Source organism: Heterodontus francisci, chromosome 1 (genome assembly GCF_036365525.1).
Source record: "Heterodontus francisci isolate sHetFra1 chromosome 1, sHetFra1.hap1, whole genome shotgun sequence".
In the NCBI taxonomy this organism is placed as follows: Eukaryota; Metazoa; Chordata; class Chondrichthyes; order Heterodontiformes; family Heterodontidae; genus Heterodontus; species Heterodontus francisci.
Genome location: NC_090371.1, coordinates 279390485 through 279414476, shown reverse-complemented (window position 1 = coordinate 279414476; position 23992 = coordinate 279390485). Strand labels below are relative to the sequence as shown.

Sequence of the window (23992 nt, the reverse complement as noted above, 5' to 3'; positions counted from 1 at the left end):
GTTATTCTCTCTATCCAACTATATGCCTTTCCCTGCATTAGATATCACTTGTACCAGAAATTCCTGCAGAAAACTATTTTTAGCTGCCAACTGTGGCTCAGTGGGTAGCACTCTTACCTCCAAAGTCAGAAGGTCGTGGGTTCAAATCCCACTCCAGATTCTTGAGCACAAAAATCTAAGCTTATTTGCCAGTGCTGCACTGTTGGAGGTGCTGTATCTAGATGAGACGTTAAATCAAGGCCCTGTCTACCCTCTCAGGTGGATGTAAAAGATCCTGTGACACTATTTCAAAAGGAGAGCAGGGGAGTTCTCCCTGTTGTTCTGGGCAATATTTATCCCTCAGATAACATCACTGAAACAGATTACCTGGCCATTTATCATATTGCTGTTTGTGGGAGCTTGCTGTGTGTAATTTGGTTGTCGCATTTCCTACAATGCCTGCACTTCCTTAGCTGCAAAGATCAATGCCACTCACAAACTGCTCTGGCTAGCAGTGTAGCTCAGAGAGAACTCTGACCCGTAATTTCTCCCTTCATGCCCTCTCTGTGCACTTTTTTGACAGTATGCAGGCTTCAGCTGTAGCCTTCGTAGCAGGTACTTTGAACAATATCCTATCAGCTCAGTCACTGGGGATCTTAAAAAGGTAACCACATATTTTTCCCCTTTTAATAACTTACAATCCCCAGAGTCACCTCATCCATGCATCGATAAACATCTCATTTCAAGCATAAACTGAGGCGAGGCTGCTCTCAACGTGAACACCATCATGAATTCTGAAAACCAGTGCCAACACAGACGCAGGACTCAATAGCCTGAATGGGTTTGCAGAACAGCTGCACATAATGATGGCTCAGCAAGATTATTCAGTGAGCCACAAATGGCAAAGATCCAAGTTTGATGCCAAATCTATGCTAAGTTTGTTGAGCTAATCCAGGATGGCAGCAAGGGAGCTGTACTGTCCCTGGGCCACAGGGTAGGCCTATGCCGATCTTCTCTCCATTGCAATGCACTATTCACTGCTGGAGGAATATGTGCCAACATTTGGCTGAGCTTTGATTTTCTCCTGCCACCTCCCAGGGAAATAACATGCCAACACTCACCTTTAAAAGGGGCACACATGAACAATGCCCACGAAGGCACAATAACAATGCCTTCACTATGCCCCAACATCATGCCAATGCTTCCAAGAGGGCAGGCATGAATATTGGCCAGGGAAAAATTTTTTTAAAACACAGATCAGAAGCTTCTCTGTCCTGCCACCCACCCCTCCCCCACCCCTCTTCCCCCAAGATATTGTAGATCACATTTTAGCAATGCTCCTTCAATTCTGGTCTCTTGTGCAGCCCCAATTTTCACTCCATTATTGGCAGCTATGCCTTCAGCCATCTGGTCCTCAAGCTCTGGAGTTCCCTCCCTCTCTTCCTTTAAGAGCCTCCTAAAACACACCTCTTTGATCAAGCTTTTGCCACCTGTCCTAATATAGCTTTATCTGGCTCAGTGTCAAATTTTGAGAGGCACCTTGGAGCATTTTACTATGTTAAAGGCACAATATAAATGCAAGTTGTTGTTGTTGTACAAAAGGAAGGATAATTTTGCAAATTAATTTAGCTCTGGGTTATTCTTTAAACAAAGGATTTATTCATATAGATTCTGTGTGAACAACGAAACATAAAATTAAATATTTATTGTACTGCCACCAACTTATTTCATGAAATAGCGGAAATGAGCTACTGGATCCATGAGTTTTATTGTTTAGACATAAAAAGGCATTATTGCTTTGTAGTCAAACATTATAGCCAATTTGTACACAGCTTAGTCCCTCAAAAAGCAATGAGATGAATAAACAAATAATCAGTTTTGCTGGTGATGGTTGAGAGGGGAAAGTATTGGTGAGGATACCCTCTTTTGAATAGAAGCAGAGGAACAAGAGGAAGTTATTCGAACCCTCAAGCCTGTTCTGCCATTCAATGTGAGCATAATTGATCACTATCTCAACTCCATCCATTTGTCTTGGCTTCATAACATTTTACACCCTTGTCTGGCAAATATTGATCAAAATCAGATTTGAAGTTATTAATCGAGCTGGCATCTACTGCTTTTTGTGGGGCAGCGCTCCACACTTCTACCACCCTTTGCGTGAAGAAATGTTTCCTAACTTCTCTCCTGATTGATTCCTTAATACCATGTTATCTTTTTACATCGACCGAACAGGGAGTCGGGGTGGTGGGAAGAGAGAGAGAGAGAGAATAATCGAGAGAGAGAGAGAGAGAGAGAATAAGAGAGAGAGAGAGAGAGAGAGAGAGAAAAAAAGAGAGAGAGAGAGAATAAGAGAGAGAGAGAGAATAAGAGAGAGAGAGAGAGAGAGAGAGAGCCTAGGTTTAACTTCTCATCCGCAACACTCCCTCAGCATTGCACTGAAGCGTCATCCTAGATTGATGTGTGGGTCTTGAACCCACAACCTTCTGACTCAGAAACAAGAGTGCTACCACTGAGCTTATTGCTCTGTAAAGCAAGAAATAAACCCATACTGGGCTGGAAAGCTTATTTTGAAAAAAAAAAGTCCCTTCCTTAGAGGATAGCCCTCATTTGAAAAAAAAATCCAAGATTTACATGTCAGGTCTCGATATTCTTGCGTTTGTTCCTGAAAATAAAATTTGAAAAAAAGTTCCGAGCAAAGTAATTGGGCGTGCCATACAATTTCACCTAATAAGGTCACTCAATAACACAGCTCCATCTCCCTTTTAGAAAGGGATATTATTCACCAAATCACACACACAAAAGTGAAAAGATGTGGCTCTCCATCTGTCTAAATTGAGGAGGTGCAGAAGAATCTTCAGAATGGTAGGTCTTTAACATGCAGAATGTGAACCTTAGCTCATGAAGGGGTTTGGCGACAGGAAAAGAAATCTAATTTCTTGAAGGCCGAGTATGTTGTTGTTCTGAGTAATATGAAGGGGATAAATCAAAGTTGAAAGGAAAATGGAACTTTACCCTGCTATCACCGTGATCAGAGACAGGAATCAGCACCAGCAAGTCATGAGTCACAAGCTGAAACAGGTCTTAACAAAATTAAGTGCCCCGGGCAATAAATTCAAATACAATGGAAGATTTAACTCAAACATCTGGACAAAGCCTTGTTCAAAATCTGTGCTGCAGGCAATGGGGAACATGCAGACTGCTGACTTATTAACTCAAAGGTACAGAAGAAACCTTAAAAAAAAATCAGCAAAACTCGTAGTGTTGGTCAGCCTGAAGACCTATGGTACAAAATGTTCAATGGTTCTGACCCTGCAGTAATCACTCCACCAAGCATTCTGGAAACTGAACACTGATTCATCCAGGGAATTATGTTTATGAAAGAAAGAACTTGCATTTCTCAGTAATGGTGCCATGAAATTATCATCGATTGTCATAAAAACCCATCTGGTTCACTAATGCCCTTTAGGGAAGGAAATCCGCTGTCCCTACCTGGTCTGGCCTACATGTGAATCCAGACCCACAGCAATGTGGCTGACTCTTAACTGATCCTCTAAAATGGCCTAGCAAGTCACTCAATTGTCAAGAGCAATTAGGGATGGGCAACAAATGTTGGCCTTGCCAACGATGCCCACATCCCATGAAAGAATTAAAACAAAATTTATATAGCACCTTCCCCAACCGCAGGACGTCACAAAGCACTTAACAGTCAATTAAGTGCTTCCTGAAGTGTTGTAAATGTAGGAAATGCATTAACGTAGTAATGTAGCAACAATTTGAAACAGCAAATTGTGGGGCTATTAGATTAGCTGAAAAGAGTTGTCTTCAGCTCCCATGCAGATGGTGCCAAGACTATAGGCAATAAAATGTCAAGCTGGGCCAGCTGCCCTCCTTCTGTTATTGCACAAATGCAACAATCTGTTCAAATCTGAAGGGAAGAAACCACATTGCATCAATAGAAAACTCCCGCAGGATAACTAAAGCCTGAAAGGTTTTCTTTGGCGGAATCTAAATAGTTTTTTGAAGGGGTGGGATCCAATTAACTGGAGTTCCCAGATCTGGTAATTAAACAGAAATGTTGCTTTTCAGAAGATACTTCGATGGCTGAAGAACTTTGCAGGCAATTTCCCAAACAGCATCCGATTTCAAGACAATTAACTGCAAGAAATTACCAGTGACCCATCAGAGAACTTCTCGGAGACCAGCTGTAAAGTATTTCTCAATAAGCAGCCACTGACAGCAGAAATAAAAAACGGGGCGAAAAGCAAACAAGGGACTCCATCGAAACTTGTCTGTGATGGAGAGGGGAAAGTACCACAGTGCTGGGACGTGAGCAGAAACCCAGCCCAGACTGTCAACACTAAGGTCTTCTTTGCCAACTCCACCAGTCTAAAGTACGGAGGATCTGGGCAAAATCAGCCAAGTTTCTAGTGACTACAAGCTCACTCACTCAAATAGGGCAATGGGCTGGGGTGAGGAGTTCACTAGAGCTGCATTCTGAAGTTTGGATAAAGGCACCTTGTTGGAGATGTAACAATTTTGTATTTACTCTCCTGTTATTAGGTGCATCCAGCTAGCATTTGAGGGTCTACACTTGCATAAACAATTTTACTAATTAGCTGGGTGCTCTTGTATTTTTGGACTTCCAAAAGGCACTTGATAAAATGCCACATAATAGCTTTATAAAACACTGTTTCAGCCTGAACTGGAATATTGTGTCCAATTGTGGGCACCGCACTTTAGGAAGGATACGAAGGCATTAGAGAGGATGCAGAAAAGATTTATATGAGAATGGTTCCAGGGATGAGGGACTTCAATTATGTGGATAGATTGGTGAAGCTGGGGCTGTTCTACTTAGAGAATAGAAGGTTGAGAGGAGATTTGATCGAGGTGTTCAAAATCATGAAGGATCTAGACAGTGTCGATAGAGAGAAATTGTTTCCACTGGTGGAAGGGTCGAGAACCAGAGGATACAGATATTAAGGTGATTGTCAACGAACCAAAGGGAACATGAAGGAAAACCTCTTACTAAGCAGTGAGTGGTTAGGATCTGGAATGAACTGTCAGAGTGTGGTGGAGGCAGATTCAATCGTGGCTTTTAAAAAGGAATTGGATAAGCAGCTGAAGGGGGAAAAAAAATTGCAAGGCTAAAGGGGAGGGGAATGGGGCTCACTAAATTTGCCCTTGCAGTGAGGCAACCTGGGCCCAGTGAGCTAAATGGCCTCTTTCTGTGCTGTAATCATTCTACGATTTTCTTTTAATCAGTCGGTAAGAATCTCTCCCCCTTAAGGGAAATGGGCACATTCTGCTGGAGCATCAGAGTATTCGCAGTTAAATGAATTACCAGATGTTAATCTTGTGATTCTTAAATCCTTTTTATTTATCTCATACTTTAACGATTATCCTCTATTTATACACAACTATGGAGTCAACCACCACCTTCTCGGGGGCTATTAGGGATGGGCAACAAATGCTGGCCTTGCCAGTAACGCTCACATCCCACGAAAGAATAAAAAAATAACAGCTTGGTTATTACAATATTGAGAATTACAGACTATAATACTAATACTAAAAAGCCTGTGACAATGAGTAGGTTTCCAGTTGTTGTTCTGCACTCTATTTCTGTCTCTCTCTGTATTATACTGGATGCTTGGTTTTCTGTCCTTGGACCTTTATTCTCTTTTGTAGAAGAGTGAGCAGAAGGAACTTTGCTCTGCATTCAACCTGTTATTTGGCTTGACTATGAAGTGCCTGATTGCAACAAATGGGAATATAAATAATGCAAAGAAAAAAGGCTACTGCAACCCCATTCCTTAATAAAATGCTATGTGATCAATGGCATTGATAAATCAGTTCACAAGAGGGCCCATCCATGCTGCTAATAAATATACTATTGCCTTCTTTCATCTACAGCTCATAAACCAGTGTCAACTGGAAATGCTTCACAGACGTGCATGTACATTGCATCACACACTACGCCAAGTGTGTTGGCAGCCAATGTGTGATCGAAAATTCAACATGGCTTTGGAAAGATGTGGTCACTTGCATTGGAGACAGCAACAAGTTACATATCCAACACGAAGCAACCACATTTTGTTACCCCTCTAAACCGATATTTTGCCGCAATCTCCACTTTCTCTGTAATACACCAGTGTTACATTTCTTGGCGCATCCATTTTTTTCCTACACTACAACACTTCCAAAGTACTTCATTGGCTGTAAAGCACATTGGGATGTCTCAAAGTCATGGAAAATGCTGGCTGGAGATCAGAGAACTATACGGAAATTGAATGGGCGCTTGAGGGGCTAATGGGACTGACTGGACTGCTCTACAGAGGGCTGACATGGACTCGATGGGCTGAATGTCCTCCTCCTGTGCCATAATGACTAACTCGGGGTCACTGCCTCAGGATGAAGGGGCAGTCATTAAAGATTGTGATGTGGAGAAGCTTCTTCACTCAGAGGGTTGTGAATTCTCTACCTCAGAAGGCTGTGGATGCTCAGTCAATAAGTTTACTCAAGACTTGAGATCGATAGATATTTGGACATCAATGGACTCGAGGGACGTGGGAAAAGGGCAGGTAAGTGAGCATGAAGTTCAGCCATGATCTTATTGAATGGCAGAGCAGGTTTGAGGGACAATTCCAACTAATCCTGCTCCTACTTTATATATAAATGGAGTTTGTTCTTTTGGTGCGAGCACATGGTAGACTGTTACCTGTACCTTGGCTGTACACTGCCGTGGAGTCTCCAAGAATTGCAGATTAATTTCCAGGACACCTGCTACAAGAAATATCCAGGAAAAAAATCATAGGGGCAATAAAAAAAAGTTTCTTCTAGAAACAAATTCTTTGAACACTTTTGTTTATTAGCTTTAGAAATATTTAGACGGTGCTGTTGTCTTTTGGAAGCCTAGGTCCAAGCAATGTACTTTGCAAACACACGCAGTTTCAGTATTTGTCAACAGCTCTACAAGTATCTTGAAGCACAGCGACATTATCTCAAGTTACCAGGGCACAGAACTGCAAACCTTATTGCTATTTATACGCAGACAGAATATCAGCACCAGTGCTATTCCAAAGGTCAAAAGGCAGTCATTCCTCAAGACTGGCCCGTCTGCTTTCAACAGGCCTCATCTACATGTTTGAAAGGATGTTTCTTGTTAAAATAAAATGAAAGCTCAGCTCAGTTGTGCCCAGATACCCATGGAGGACAAATCCTAAATCACCCCACGCCACCATAACACACAATCCCACTTTAAACACTAGTCATGTCAAGTCATATATCACCTGCAGCTGAGCATGCAGGCAACCTACAACTTGGCTATTTTAGAGCCAGTTAGTGAGAGTCATGCAAACACAGCATTGTTACCTACACTTCCTCCGTAAATAAATTAAAAGGCAGACAGAATTGCACTGCAGTGAAAAGTCAGGTTTGCTGACGTTTACTTGGGAAGAAAAGGAGTGATAGAATTTTGCATCACAGAAGGAAGTCAATGAGCTCAGTGCACCTGAAGCAGCTCACCATTTAGTCCCATTTTCCTGCCCTCCCTCCCCACCCACTTCATACTATTTTGAGTTTCTCTTTTTCAAATTTATATCCAGTATCACTATTTCTACTTCCATCACGGTCCCTCGTATGCCATTTCATGCCCCAACAAGTTTCGATGTAAAAATAAACACACGTAACCCCTCCTGCCTTTGTTTCTTTGGCTATTATCTTAAATTTATGGCCAATTCATGAATTACCAACTCACTGACAAAGTACCCTGGTCAAAGTCCCTCACAACGTTTGAGCACATCTAGACTCTTGCAGAGTATAAGCACCAGCACAGACTAGCTGGGCTGAAAGGCTTGTTTCTGTGCATCTATCAGATCTCTGCTTAACTTTTGCCTCCTGGGGAAGATTCTCTAGCATGTTCTCATGGCTAAGCATCTGATCCATGATGAATCTCCATGACTTTAACAGATTTAGTATTACCTTTGTTTTTATGCTCTTAGTTTATAAAACCCAGGATCCAATACGTGCATTTAACAAAAAAAACTTTATTAACTTTATAACTGGGAGGACAAGTTTTGTACATCTGACCTTATAAGTTTTTTTTCCTTTAAAAACAAATCATTTAGTGTATATTCCCTTTTCATTGTTCTTCCTTCCAAAAATGAATCACTTTGCATTTCGCTGCAATATTTGGCATCTATGCGGCCAATCGGTAGACTGGCCAATGTCTCCTGGAAATTGCTTACAGCCTTTGTCACGTATTAAGATGTTGCCTATAAGTTTTGATATTGTGCACTTTATGCATGAGTCCAGATCATTGACAGATAGCAAAGCACCAAGAGTGGGGATGGGGGTTTGGGGGGGTGGGGGGGGGCACCTATTAACCGCTGCTCTCAAGTCTTGGGTCTTTATGTAACGACATTCCCTTTTGCTTATGTGGCTCAATATCACCAGCAAGTCACCAATACGACACCCCTATCCAGCATGGAGTTTAGTTGAGTTCTTTTTGGGTAGTAGAATCTACAATATTCCCTGCTGTGTTTAAACACAAGTTCATACCTATGCGCTAGTGCTCCCCTTTAAAACGGACACTTGGGCACTAAGGAAATTAAGGGATATGGGAATAGGGTGGGAAGGTGGAGTTGAGGTAGATCAGCCATCACCCTACTGAATGGAGGAGCAGGCTCGAGGGGCTGAATGGGGCTCCTATTTCTTATGCTGCTACATTACAATCTGAACAGCAATACTTCAATATTATGGCAACAAATGACCATTTTTAAAATGGTGGGCATAATTGGGAAAACCATTACTAGTTTCACTGGGTCAAAAGTTCTCCAATTTATTAGCTTCATGTCAAGGTGATTAAAGTACTTTCTCAGTGCCCTTACCTCTGCCAGGACAAAAATGTGAAAACTGACTTAAATCAGTTCTAAAGCTCAAAGGGGAATTTGAAACTGGATCAGATTTTCCCCAAATCCATGTTATACAACGTTCTCTCATTTATACACACATCCTGCTGTAAAATGCCAGTTTTATCATCAAATTTGATGAGTCAATAATATTATTCACAATTTCAGAACACACCATTCTGGTAGTTATTTTGCAAATGTACTTGTAATAAGAGTGCATGGTGTAGGGGTCATTTTCGACTTGGCAAGCCGTAACTAGTGGAGTGCCACAGGGATCAGTGCTGGAGCCTCAACCATTTACAATCTATATCAATGACTTGGATGAAGGAACCGAATGTGTGCGTCAACAGCAAACTTAGCAACCAAAGAATAGGAGAGTACATTGTGAGGAGGATAGAAGGAGTCTGCAAAGGAAAATAGATAGGTTAAGTGAGTTGGCAAAAATTTGGTAGATGGAGTATAATGTGGGAAAATGTGAACTTGTCCACTTTGGCAGGAAGAATAGAAAAGCTGTATATTATTTGAATGGAGAAAGACTGCAGAACTCTGCAGAAGTGGGATCTGGTACATGAATCACAAAGAGTTAGTATGCAATTACAGCAAGTGATTAGAAAGACCAATGGAATGTTGTCGTTTATTGCAAGAGGAATGCAGTATAAAAGTAAGGAAGTTTTGCTACAGTCACACAGGGCATTGGTGAGACCACATCTGGAGTACTGTGTACAGTTTTGGTCTCCCTACTTAAGAAAGGATATAATTGCATTGAAGCAGTTCAGAGAAGATTCACTCGACTGATGCCTGGGATGAAGAGGTTTTCTTATGAGGAAAGATTGGGCCTGTATCCAATGGAGTTTGGAAGAATGAGAGGCTATCTTATTGAAACATACAAGATCTTGACAGGGTGGATGCCGAGAGGATGGCCGGAATTTTATGCCGCCCCAGCGGGTCGGATTGTGGCGTGGGGGGCGGGGTAAAATTGAGCGGCAGGCTACAGGAGGTCTACCCGCCCCGATTCTGCCTCGGGACAAGTTTATGGAGGTCAGGCAGAGGAGCGGGGGGTGGGGGGGGGGGTGGGAAATGGCCCGCCCGCCCAAGGCCAATCAAGACCCTTAAGTGGCCACTTAACGGCCACTTAAGGGCCCTCGCCCACCTTCACTGGTAATTTATCTGTGGCAAGCAGGTGTGCTGGGGACGTGAAAGGCCGCCCAGCGATAGCTGCCGACCTTTCCGCAACCCGGTTGGGGGGAGAAGGGGGGGGTGGTGGTGCATGGCAGTCGAGCACAGGGTGCCCGATTGAGGGCCGCCCCCGCCTCCCAACCCAGCCTTGGGATCCAAGACGCCCCCCTCCCCCCAAACGACCACCCTCGCCTCACAAGGGCATGAGCAATCCCCTTGTTAAGGCAACCCAAACTTACCCACTCTCTCGGGTCCATGACGTCGACTGGGCTGCAGTCCCAGCAGTGGCCACCGCTCCCGGTGGCGCTGCTGAGACTAAGAGCTTCCGGCCGGCTGATTGGCCGACAGCTCACTGAGGCGGGACCTCCTCCCCCAAGTGGGTGGAAGTCCTGCCTCGAGCCAGTTAAAGCCTGGGGTTCCGTAAAATACGGGACGGATCCCCAGGCTAGGTGGGAGCGGGTTCGTCACCGACATTTACATCGGAGCCCGGCTCCTGTCCGCCCACTGTAAAATTCTGGGTGATGTTTCATCTTATGAGAGAGGCGAGAACGAGGGGACACCATTTAAAAATTAGGGGTCTGCCATACAAGATGGAGATAAGGAGAAATTTTTTCTCTCAGAGGGTTGAGAGTCTTACAAACTCTCCCCAGAGAGCAGTGGAGGCAGGGTCATTGAATATTTTTGAGGCTGAATTAGATAGATTCTTGATTGACAAGAATCAAAGGGTATATTGAGTAGACAGGAAAGTAGAGAATTGAGGCCACAATCAGATCAGCCATGATGTTATCAAAAGGCAGAGCAAGCACGAGGCGCCAAAGGACACAACTGCTGCTCCTAATTCGTATTGTGTAAATGAGAAGCTGCATTTCATAAATGGATTTATTTTGCAGCAATTAACCACACTGAAAGCATTTATATTACCTACATGTGCAAGTATAAGTGTGTAAAATTAAGAAGCTGCCCTCCAAAAGCAGAATAAAGTCCCATGACTTGGAATGGAATGGTAAAGGACATGCAGCCCTGTCTAAAATGGGAGCTTCTCTGGTTTCTAATGATCAGGTTACGTCCTGAACAGGATCCTGCACATCTACTTTGGCACTTTTAAACACTTTAGTGGTTCAAAATGTCAAGAAAATGCATTCCATCCTAATACTTCAAACATACAACTTACAATTGACATTTCAACACTTGGAACAAGGTTTGCAATTTAGATCATTCCTATAATACCAACAAGCACAACTAGATTCTGTTCAAATTGAGGGTCCCACTGTAACTCTAACTCAGACGCTGTAGCATCAACCCCCGCCCCCAAGCTCACCCATCCACCTCCGGGTCAACGCTAAGTGAAGTCATCGCGTTTTGTCATTCAAAACGCCAATGGTCAGCTTCGAACCGGACGCGGGAAGGCTGCCATCTCTTCAGCACACTTCAATTCAAAACGCAACCTTGGGCAGCCAGGGGCGGAGGTGGACAGCAGCATTTTATTTAATTAGATGAATTTATTGGTGTAATTTTCTTACCCCACCGCCCCCTGCCATTACAGCACTCAATTGGTTCAGAAATGATTCTGGGGGTTTTGCTGCCAGGAGGAGGCCATTCAGCCTGTTCTGCCATTCAACGAGATCATGGCTGATCTTACCCAGGTCTTGATGACTCAGTGCAAAGAGAAAACTGCCTTTGTCGTCTCACTGATCGAGGAAGATGAATCTCCTGACCCTTGTTCTCTTACCACTGCAACTTGCACAAGCCAATTCCCACACTAAATATTGCCATTTGGATTCACGGCACAAGGTTTTCATCTAGGGTGGGGGAGGGGACAAAAGAGACACAGGAATATTTGGCCGGGTACCATAGATACAGCCAGCCGATGCTTACCTCTGCAGACTGAGTTTCAAGGATCCGGTGCAGGCCTTGATCTTATTCTGAGCTGCCAGATGGGCCATCCCATCAGTGCTTACCCCATCGATGGAGAGGACCACATCTCCAACCTCAATGCTTGCCTGGGCAGCTTTCCCACCTTCCGACAGCTGGAATAATAATTGGGAGAAGAATTCATAGATATATATATCTATACACACACACACAATACTGTAGTCATATTTTGTCATTATACATTTCCTAAATTCTAATCTTAAAGGTATTTGAAATTGAAAGCTCAGTAAATTGCCATCCGAGCACTGGAGCATCTCTGCACTAGTCATTCACACAGTTGTGACAGGGCAATTTGTAACATCCTTGTGATAATACAGTAAGGAGGTCAAAACTGACATCGCTGCAGAAGTGTTACAGTATGTGGATTATTGGAACTCCCATTTCTCTCACAGAGAACAAGCCGTTTCTATGGCAACTGGAAAATAAACATGCTGCCTATCATGTCATCCGACACCTGCCTTTGGAAGGCAGGGCCTTTCAGATTGAACTGAAGCAGAAACAGCTTTTGACATAAGAACAATTACTAGATTGAAAGCCCAGAGGAGACTAATATATAGAGAAGGAGAGAGTGAAGTGTGAGTGAGTGAGTGAGTGAGTGAGTGAGTGAGCGAGCGAGAGAGAGAGAGAGAGGTGGACAGGGGGGGAAAAAAAGAGTGAGGAGGGTAAAAAAAGTGAGAGAGAAGGGGAAAGAGTGAAGGAGAGAGGGGAAAGAGAGAGTACAAGCAAGAGAAAGCGAAAGAGAAAAAGAGGCATAAAGATGAGAGAAAAAAAGGGAAAGATGGAGGGCAGAGGGGGTGGAAGAGAGATTCTGAAGAATCAAAGCAATGGTACCTCAAGAACCTCCACTGGAGGGTACTTTAAAATGGTGCTGTCTAGATTCTGAAATTATTGTGCTCCGCCGTTAGGTGGAAAATTAAAGAGAGTTTTGTCTACCTTCCCCAGACAATATTCCACAAGGGCACTCAAGACTGGATGTTGCAACTAACAACTATCCACAAAGTACTCTAATGGGTGCCACAGAGGAGACTTGCAAGCATTCCAAACCATAAACCTTCTTTTCCCCTGTATATTACCCTACAGGCGTAAATCTGTTTAAGCTATTCCGGAAGTTTTCACTCATGCTTGAAGTTTAAATTACTCTGTGCATCACCTGCTAGTGTTCATCACTTTACATGTTCGCACTAAATCAGTGACCTATGCCCCGACACCAAAGTAGAGATTTACAACTTAACATTTTATAATGGTGTAAAACATTTGTTACTAGGTGATAGAAACCTTCGGGAATCATAGAAACATATGCCATTGAAGTTAGTTTTATCCTCGCCTCAGATTTAACAGCATGGTCCAAACAATGCATATTCCTGTACTAAAAAAGACTCCAGAGAGCATTGAGTAATCAAAGTAAGTGATCTGAGTTCCACACATTTGTGTTCAGATGCTGAATAACTTCCAGCCTTCAGTTGCAGCAATCACATCATGAACTCAAGGGGAGGTGGGAGCCTCTTATTAATTACACAGAACAAGTGCAGCTTTTTATCCTGAACATAACATTAACACACACACTGCTAGCGCACCAGTCTTTTACAACTCTGCCTTCAATAACTAAAGCAATTACAATAACCCCTCCGCCAGATTTCCACTGTCCAAACTGCAGCTTTGGAGAGTCAAAATGAAAGTCTAGAGAGGAGGGGGTGGGGGAGTCCTCAAAACTTCACTGCAACTAATACTAACACACTCATCTTAACAGGCCTATCATTGCTTTTAAATAACATGACCTCAGCTTTCAACTTCAAGTTTGAAAACAGCCTGGGCAATGTCAGCAAAAAATAAAATGTCAACCAGTCCTGATACTACAGTACAGTAACTGGAGCGAGGCGTAAATCCTCTACCCAAGTTGACAAAGCCACCTAGTATTCATATCTGTACTGCAGAGTCCATGCTTCTTCTCCATACTCCTGACCGTCGCCTTCCCTGCAGATATGGAAGGAGTCTACTCACACACTAGCCAGACGACAATCTCTACAATCTCTGACCTTTTCTGAAAACTAAAACAATGTTTTACTCACTTCAGAAGACACTGTAGCTGTCCTATATTGGGCACCACACTTTAGGAAGGATGTGAAGACTTTAGAGAGGGTGTAGAAAAGATTTATGAGAATAGTTCCAGGGATGAGGGACTTCAGTTACGTGGATAAATTGGAGAAGTGGGGTTGATCTCCTTAAAGAGAAGGTTGAGAGGAAATTTGATAGATAAGTTTAAAATAATGGGGGCCTGGGCAGATTAAAGAGAGAGAAACTGTTCCCATTGGTAGAATGGTCGAGAACCAGAGGGCATCGATTTAAGGCGAATGGCAATAACAAGCAATGGAGACATAAGCAAAAACCTTTTGTTATGCAGTGAGTGGTTAGGATCTGGAATGCACTGCCTGAGAGGGTGGTGGAGGCATTCAAAAGGGAATTGGATAAGCACTTGAAGAGAAAACATTTGCAGGGGGTACAGGGAAAGGGAAGGAGAGTGAGGTTAGCAGGGTTGCTCTTGCACAGAGCTGGCATGGACATGATGGGTCAAATGGCCTCCTTCTGTGCTGTAACCATTCTATGATCTCCACTGATACTTTTGCCAATTATCTTCAATCAGTATTCTCTGACGACTAATCCTTCCAGTACTGGATATAGTTTCTCCTTATTTAGCTTATCAAAATGCCTCCTAACTGTGAATACCACCACTAAAACACCCCATAATCTTTTCTGCTCTAAGGAGAGCAATCCCAGTTTCTCCAGTCTCTCCATATAAATGAAGTCCATCAACCCAGGTACCATTCTGGTAAAACTCCTCTGCACCCTCTCCAAGACAGGAGGAGGTTACAGAGCTAGGTAGAGGGGTGAGGTCATGGAAGGATTTGAACATGAGGATGAGAATTTTTAAATGGAGGTGTTCAATACTGGGAGCTGATGTAGATCAGTGAACACAAGGGTAATGGATACTCGGTGTGCGTTAGGATACAGGGCAACACAATTTTGAATAATACCAAGTGGTCAAATTTATGGATGCCAAACTGGGACAGCTAGCAGAATAAGAGGAAGCAGCTCCAAAATTACAGAAGGAGCTACAGAATAAGTATGTTGGCAGATCAATACCTGATGACATTGAGTGCAGTCATGTTCAAATGACTGCACACAGAACTCCACAAATGGTTCCAAGCTCCAAAAGGTTCTTGCTTTTCTTACTGAGTCAGGAGTAACTCAAAATAGGAATACTTTGATTAACTTCTCTTTAGAGGTCTCAACAGCTGACGGGCAACTAAATTTAATTCTTTGCCCTCAGCGGGACTGTATCAGCCGTGGCTCAGTGGATATCTCTCGCCTCTGAGTCAGAAGGTTGTGGATTCAAGTCCCACTCCAAAGACTTAAGTGCAAAAATTTAGGCTGACACTTCAGTGCAGTGCAGTGCTAAGGGAGTGCTGCACTGTTGAGGTACTGCCTTTCAGATGAGACATTAAACCGAGGCCTTGCCTTCTCTCTCATGTAGACATAAAAAAAATCCCATGGCACTATTTTGAAGAGCAGGGGAGTTCTGGCCATTATTTCTCCCTCAGTCAACATCACTTAAAACAAACAATTATCCAGTCATTATCACATTGCTGTTTATGGGAGCGCGCTGTGCGCAAATTGGCTGCTAAGTTTCATACAATAATGACTACAGTTCAAAAGTACTTCATTGGCTGTGAAGAGCTTTGGGACATCCTGAGGTCATGAAAGGTGCTCTCTGAATGCAAATCATCCTTTTATAGTCATTACAAAGCCGCTCATTTCAATTGAAGCTTCAATGGTATCAACCTCTGGTGCATCCCAAGGCTATTCATTCAATAAGTATATACATCGCCTTTTACAATGGTGTCTTAGCTTTATTGTAAGTGTGTCACCTCGTTAAGGCAACTTCCATTACAAAAAGTGTTTGTCTGCAGCACATTTGGGAGCAATCAACTAATAAAAATCTACAATTGCTCCAACATTTACCATTTGAAGTTTTCCTTCGGCAATTTGGAGATAAACTGTCATGTTTAATGGCCTGTAAAATTGCCTGATAAGCATTGAAAATACCAAGGAAAGGCTGATGATGAGAGAGAGGCTTCTGAAAGCCAGACAATCAGATGCCATTGAATAAGTCTTGGGAAAGCTTTACAAATCAGACTCATCAGAACCCTCCAGCTAAACTTACATCTCCGTGATTCAGATCACAACAGCATCTAACACACTAATCGTAAGATATGAAACTGGGGCTGAACCCAAGTGTACCAGTGTTATAAAACTGTCGTACTGGCTCCAGTTTAAAACAAGTTCCACTTCAGCAGTAAGTGAAGCTACAATTAGAAGGCCTTCCAGCCAGCAAAGTCAGCTCTCTCATCACGCATTGCTCTTGATCAACTGCTCTTTCCTATTCCACCTTTAATCAATCTCAGTTTCTAATCTATGGCAATCTTAAAAATGCATTTGTTATCTACAAGTGCAACCTGCCATGCAGGCTTTGATTGTCAAGCACTAATCGTGACTCCAGGTTCTGGACGTATACACCACAAACCTTCCTCTCGCATGCCAAACGCAACAAATCAGGACTTCCTCCAACCTCAAGGTCGACGATCATATATATCTGAAGTCCCAAAAAAACTCTGGGGAACTTTTGTGAGCCAACTTCCTCAGTGTGTGGTGTGGTGACATATGGCCTATCTGGGAGATGTAAAACTTCAATCTGTTACAGTTGCTACACCGGTGATCTTTGAATAAAAAAAACCCACAGGCAATTCGAAATAAACCCAAGAAAAATACTAAACTCCAGCAACTTACCAGGGAGCAGCACAGAGCATATGCTAAGAGCACGTGACAATACGACACAACTAAAATATGATGGAGGAAATAGGTCAGATATTCAGAAACCCACACAGCATTTCATCTTTCATAGTCAATTTTCGTAAAGGGTAATTTATCCTAATGGTAAGGTTATTTAAATTGCCCAACATTTATTCTCTTTGGGTAGCTGATGTGCAAAATAAAGGAGTAAAGGAGAGGGGAAGTGGGACCACAGCTGAAAGTTCTGGAAAGAAACACACACCCTTCTCCAATCAAGAATGGGGGAATAAATTTGCCTCGGATTAAGAAAGACACAAAAGTGTCACAAGAAATGTGTTAAGTTGCACACTATACAGACTCAGTGGGTAGCATTCTCCCCTCTGAGTCAGAAGGTTGAGGGTTCAAGTCCCACTCCAGAGATTCAAACTGAATCTCCACGCTGGTACGTCTCAGTGCAGTACTGAGGGAGCGCTGCACTGTCGGAGGTACTCTCTTTCGGAAATGTTAAACTGAGGCTCTGTCTGCCCTCTCAAGTGGATGTAAAAGATCCCATGGCACTATTTTGAAGAAGAACAGAGGAAAGCTCCTGATAGCCTGGCCAATATTCTTCTCTGAACCAACATTAATAAGAACAGATTATCTCATCACTATCATCGCTGTTTGTGGGAGCTTGCCAAGTACAAATTGGCTGCTGCATTTCCTACATCACAACAGTGACTACACTTCACAAAGTCCTTCATTAGTTATAAGATGCTTTGGGATGACCCGAGATCATGAAAGAAATAAAACTGAAGTCTTTCTTCTTTTAAATATCTTGTATCCATTCCCCATGGTGTGGAGGACATTTGACTGAGTCCAAAGATGTTATTCCAGCCTTTTATTACATCATTAGTAAGACCACACTTGGAACACTCTCTGCAGTTATGGGGACACCACCAGCAACAGGACATTACTGCACTGACACTGCCCATGTTGTGAAGAGGTTCGATTAAGTTGGTTTTCAGATGGGTCATGCCTTTGAATGCTCAGATGATGCAGATGCCAGGCAGGCCATTTGACTTCAATGGAGAACAAAAATCAAGACAGCACTAGTTAAGAATGGGCAAAATTCAAGGGAGATGAGAAAGTAATAGAAGCTCTTTAATCCTCACAGATTAACAGATGCACTCCCAACAAAAGTAATTGAGACTGGGCTTGATTCATTGATTCAACAGCAATGAAAAGATGGATAAGCATCTGGCTGGGAACAGGATTAGAGGATGTCTGGATGGGTATTATTTATTTATTTAGAGATACAGCACTGAAACAGGCCCTTCGGCCCACCGAGTCTGTGCCGACCAACAACCACCCATTTATACTAATCCTATATTAACTCCATATTCTCTACCACAGCCCCACCATTCTCCTACCACCTACCTATACGAGGGGCAATTTACAATGGCCAATTTACCAATCAACCTGCAAGTCTTTGGCTGTGGGAGGAAACCGGAGCACCCGACGGAAACCCACGCAGAGACAGGCAGAACTTGCAAACTCCGCACAGGCAGTACCCAGAACTGAACCCGGGTCCCTGGAGCTGTGAGGCTGCGGTGCTAACCACTGCGCCACTGTGCCGCCCATATTGTTAAAATCATTGCATTCAGGAGGTGCGGCTCCAACGGGCAGGGGGGTGGGGCTAATTGGATAGCTCTTTCAAAGAGTTAGCATAGGTGCCATGGGCTGAATGGCCTGTTCCTATGCTGCATCATTCTATGATTGCACACTCTGAGGGAGGTGTGGTTCCTGTGCTGCTGGAAGGAGTTTGGTAGAATAATTCCATGGAGGGCTAAGTGATCAGCGTTTTGTTCAATAACCTTCAGGAATCATTTACACACAAAATAGCAAAGGTTGTTGAACCAAGTGACCTAGTCTTCTATTGCGTTTTATTTATAGGCACCATGACTAAGAGGCAGGAAGACGGTCAATGGATTTTAAGAAGAATTGTTGCTCTCCATGGATTTGTTTTAAAAAGTGTCTGGTATTATTCTAAAAAATTGTAGTGGATTATCTTGAGAGCTTGTTTTTCCACCGAGATCTTAAAGCTATTAATTATGGCAGTGGATTTAAAATGAAAATAAGGCAGCTGAGTTTTTAGTTAGCTTATCTGCTTTACTGGAAATTCCTGACAAGTAACATGGAGAGTTCTTATTGCTCTGGATGTTGGAAAGTCTGCAAATTTTTTTCTATAAGCGCAGAATTGCAAGTGTTTATGTTTATGTTTAGAGATACAGCACTGAAACAGGCCCTTCGGCCCAGCGAGTCTGTGCCGACCATCAACCACCCATTTATACTAATCCTACACTAATCCCATATTCCTATCACATCCCCACCTGTCCCTATATATTTCCCTACCACCTACCTATACTAGGGGCAACTTATAATGGCCAATTAACCTATCAACCTGCAAGTCTTTGGCATGTGGGAGGAAGCCGGAGCACCCGGAGGAAACCCACGCAGACACAGGGAGAACTTGCAAACTCCGCACAGGCAGTACCCAGAATCGAACCTGGGGTCCCTGGAGCTGTGAGGCTGCGGTGCTAACCACTGCGCCACTGTGTGCATTTTTTTTCTCCTCTTCGTTCGCCCTTTGCAGTAAGGAAGCCCCTGATGTGTTATCATTCCCCTCAGATGACTCAGAAAAGGTCTTTTCCTGGGTTTACAAGGCATGTGCTGCTCTGTTAACACAAGACTACAACAGTCTTTTTTTTTAACTATCCTGTCAAACAAAATAAGGACTCTAACCTGCAACCTAGACTTCAAATGAATCCACCATTTGTTTTATCAACAAGAACAACTTGTATTTGTATAGCATTTTTTAATGTAATGAACCGTCCCAAGGCACTTTACAGGAGATTCATAAAGCAAACTTGGACACCGAGCCACATAAAGGCCCGCTCAAGTCACAAAGAAACCCAACCCGAGCCCGACCCGGCCCGAGTCCCTCCATTCCCCCCCTGCACCCAACCAGAACACCGGAATGTTCCCTTTACTTAACTTGTGACTCCCAATCTTCAGGAATCTGCCGCATGAGCGTGATGACGTCGTAGAGACGCTCACTGCAAAGACTCAAGAGTTTCCTTCTTTGATGTCCCTGACTCGCAGCTCGGGTAAGTCTTTTTTACTTTCAACACTTAACTGCAATTCTTGCTGTGTGTCCCCAAACCCGACCCAGCCAGGCCCGACTCGACCACAGACCGAAAGCTGGACCCGGGAGAGCGGCCTGGCCCGACCCGCACCCGACGCATATCACTGGGTCCAGTCAGGTTCGGGTCGGGTAGGCCTTTAGGGCCGCATAAGGTCTTCTATTAGGGCAGATGGTCAAATCTTGGTCAAAGAGGTAGGTTTTGCGTGCATCTTAAAAGAAGGAAAGAAAGGTGGAGAGATTTAGGAGGACATTCCAGAGCTTGGGGACTAGGCAACTGAAGGCACAGCCGCAATGGTGGCACGATTAAAATCAGGGATGCTCAAGAGGCCATAATTAGAGGAATGCAGATATCTTGGAGGGTTGTGGGGCTGGGGGTGATTACAGCGATAGAGAGGGGTGAGGCTGTGGAGGGATTTGAAAAGAAGAATGAGAATTTTAAAATTGACGTGCTGCTTGACTGGAAGGCAATGTAGGACAGTGAGCATAGGGGTGATGAACTCAAGTTTACGGAGAGTAGAATGTGGGAGGCTGGCCAGGAGTGCATTGCAATAGTCAAGTCTAGGGCAGCAAAAGTGTAGATGAGGTGAACGCAAAACAATCACACATTGTAGCTTAAAAAGACAAAAACTTACATTGTATTTCACATGGTTCCCCGATTCAAAAGGCATTCACTGACACCATGAACAACACAGTTAGACTTTGGTCTGAGTCTGTGTCACTTTGAAGTGTCACAGAAAAAGACAACCATTCTACGCTAGAGCGGTAAATTGACCAAGCACGTGCCAATCTGTAAACCTCCCTCGCAAACAGAAATTAACATAACTGACCTGAAGATGTCCTGTGTATAAACAGCAAACTGACAATGTTAAAAGTCCAACTTAAATCACTATGGGACCTGAGCAGCAGAATAATAAGTACAAGAGTCAGCGAGTAATGGCACAAGAGGTGGCCATTTGGCCCATTGGATCCATGCTGGCTCTCCATGGAGCTATCCTGTCAGTCCCACTCCCCGGCTTGATCCCCGTAGCCCTAGAAGTCTATTTCTCTCAGGTGGCCATCCAACTTCCTCTTGAAGTCATTGATTCTCTCCGCTTCCACCACCCTCGTGGGCAGTGTGCTCCAGGTTATTACCACCCGCTGTGTAAAAACTGCTTCCTCATATTCCCCCTGCATCTTGCCCAAAACCTTCAATCTGTGTCTCTAGTCCTTGTACCATTTGTTAATGGGAACAGTTTTTCTTTATCTAACTTATCTAAGGCTGTTATAATCTTGTACATTTCTATTACATCTCCCTCAATCTGCTTTGTTCCAATCTAACAATGGCAAAATGTTCCTGCAACAACAATACAACATCTAATTTACTGTGCCTAATGGTACAGTAACTCATTTCCACATTAACTTATGTAGCTACAGAATTACATTGTATTTACAGCACTGAAACATGCATTCGGCCCAACTGTTCTGTGCTGGTGTTTATGTTTCATATGAGCCTCCTCCCATCCCTCTTCATCAAACCCTACCAGCATATCCTTCTATTCTTTTCTCCTTCATGTATTTATCTAACTTCCTCTCAATTGCATCTATACTACTCACCTCAACTGCTCCTTGTGGGAGCGAGTTCCACATTCTCACCACTCTCTAACTGAAGAAACTGCCCCTCAATTCCCTATTGGATTAATTAGAGACCATCTAATAGTTATTAAAAAAAACTGGGTGTGAGGGTGAGTTGTGAGGAGGATGCAGAGAGGCTTCAGGGTGATTTGGACGAGTTGAGTGAGTGGGCTAATGCATGGCAGATGTAGTATAATGTGGATAAATGTGAGGTTATCCACTTTGGTAGCAAAAACAGGAAGGCAGATTATCTGAACGGCTATAAACTGAGAGAGGGGAATATGCAGCGAGACCTGGGTGTTCCCGTACACAAGCCGCTGAAGGTAAGCATGCTGGTGCAAGAGGCAGTAAAAAAAGGCAAATGGTATGTTGGCCTTCATAGCGAGAGGATTCGAGTACAGGAGCAGGGATGTCTTGCTGTAATTATACAGGGCCTTGGTGAGGAGACACCTGGAATATTGTGTGCAGTTTTGGTCTCCTTATCTGAAGAAGGATGTTCTTGCTACAGAGGGAGTGCAGCGAAGGTTTACCAGACTGATTCCTGGGATGGCGGGACTGATGTACGAGGAGAGATTGAGTCGGTTAGGATTATATTCGCTGGAGTTCAGAAGAGTGAGGGTGGGGGGGGTGGGATCTCATAGAAACCTATAAAATTCTAACAGGACTTGACAGGGTCGATGCAGGAAGGATGTTCCCGATGGTGGGGGAGTCCAGAACCAGGGGTCATAGTCTAAGGATACGATGGTAAACCTTTCAGGACTGAGATGAGGAGAAATTTCTTCACCCAGAGAGTGGTGAACCTGTGGAATTCACTACCACAGAAAGCAGTTGAGGCCAAAACATTGTATGTTTTCAAGAAGGAGTTAGATATAGCTCTTGGGTCTAAAGGGATCAAAGGGTATGGGGCAAAAGCAGGAATAGGTTACTGAGTTGAATGATCAGCCATCATCATAATGAATGGTGGAGCAGGCTCGAAGGGCCGAATGGCCTGCTCCTATTTTCGATGTTTATGGCCTACAGCTCTGTTCTACATCCACCCCCCTCAAACTCTTTATTTCTTCTTTACTCTTTTTTTTAAACTCAAGGATGTTTTTGGATTTCTAAAGTGCTGTCTCTTTCTGCACAATAGTGTCACTAGCAACAAAAGCTCTCCCAAGCGGTCATCTTTCTTCTTTTTTCTTTCTTTTGGGCCTCCTTATCTCGAGAGACAATGGATATGCGCCTGGAGGTGGTCAGTGGTTTGTGGAGCAGCGCCTGGAGTGGCTATAAAGGCCAATTCTGGAGTGACAGGCTCTTCCACAGGTGCTGCAGAGAAATTTGTTTGTCGGGGCTGTTGCACAGTTGGCTCTCCCCTTGCGCCTCTGTCTTTTTTCCTGCCAACTACTAAGTCTCTTCGACTCGCCACAATTTAGCCCTGTCTTTATGGCTGCCCGCCAGCTCTGGCGAATGCTGGCAACTGACTCCCACGACTTGTGATCAATGTCACACGATTTCTTGTCGCGTTTGCAGACGTCTTTATAGCGGAGACATGGACGGCCGGTGGGTCTGATACCAGTGGCGAGCTCGCTGTACAATGTGTCTTTGGGGATCCTGCCATCTTCCATGCGGCTCACATGGCCAAGCCATCTCAAGCGCCGCTGACTCAGCAGTGTGTATAAGCTGGGGGTGTTGGCCGCTTCGAGGACTTCTGTGTTGGAGATACGGTCCTGCCACCTGATGCCAAGTATTCTCCGAAGGCAGCGAAGATGGAATGAATTGAGACGTCGCTCTTGGCTGGCATACGTTGTCCAGGCCTCGCTGCCGTAGAGCAAGGTACTGAGGACACAGGCCTGATACACTCGGACTTTTGTGTTCCGTGTCAGTGCGCCATTTTCCCACACTCTCTTGGCCAGTCTGGACATAGCAGTGGAAGCCTTACCCATGCGCCTGTTGATTTCTGCATCTAGAGACAGGTTACTGGTGATAGTTGAGCCTAGGTAGGTGAACTCTTGAACCACTTCCAGAGCGTGGTCGCCAATATTGATGGATGGAGCATTTCTGACGTCCTGCCCCAGGATGTTCGTTTTCTTGAGGCTGATGAGCATAACCTCAGGTGAATATTGACAGGCTACCTGACCCCAGGGAGAAAATCGCAGCCTGATCTTTATAGCTGCCCTACTAGTCTTTTTCAGCATCTTGCACACGGTACCAGAAATATGCCAGATGATGTAACATTCAAATAAATTTGCTTAAATCGAGCAAAACTGATTAAACTTGCCTATTTCATCTTCTACTCTCTTGCCCCCCCAAACAACTGCACACACACCCCACCATCTGCAAAATAACGTACTGGTCCTGGCCCCATTTAGTTCTGCTCTAG

General features: G+C 43.9%; 1 protein-coding gene across 1 annotated transcript in view; it reads right to left on the bottom strand.

The window, feature by feature from the left end:
* The window catches only part of LOC137376980 (PDZ and LIM domain protein 5-like), a 241400-nt gene that overhangs the window by 161288 nt on the left and 56120 nt on the right, over positions 1–23992 (bottom strand). Inside the window, 1 exon segment of the mRNA XM_068046029.1 lies at positions 11937–12088. Within this exon segment, the coding sequence (XP_067902130.1) occupies positions 11937–12088 (152 nt within the window).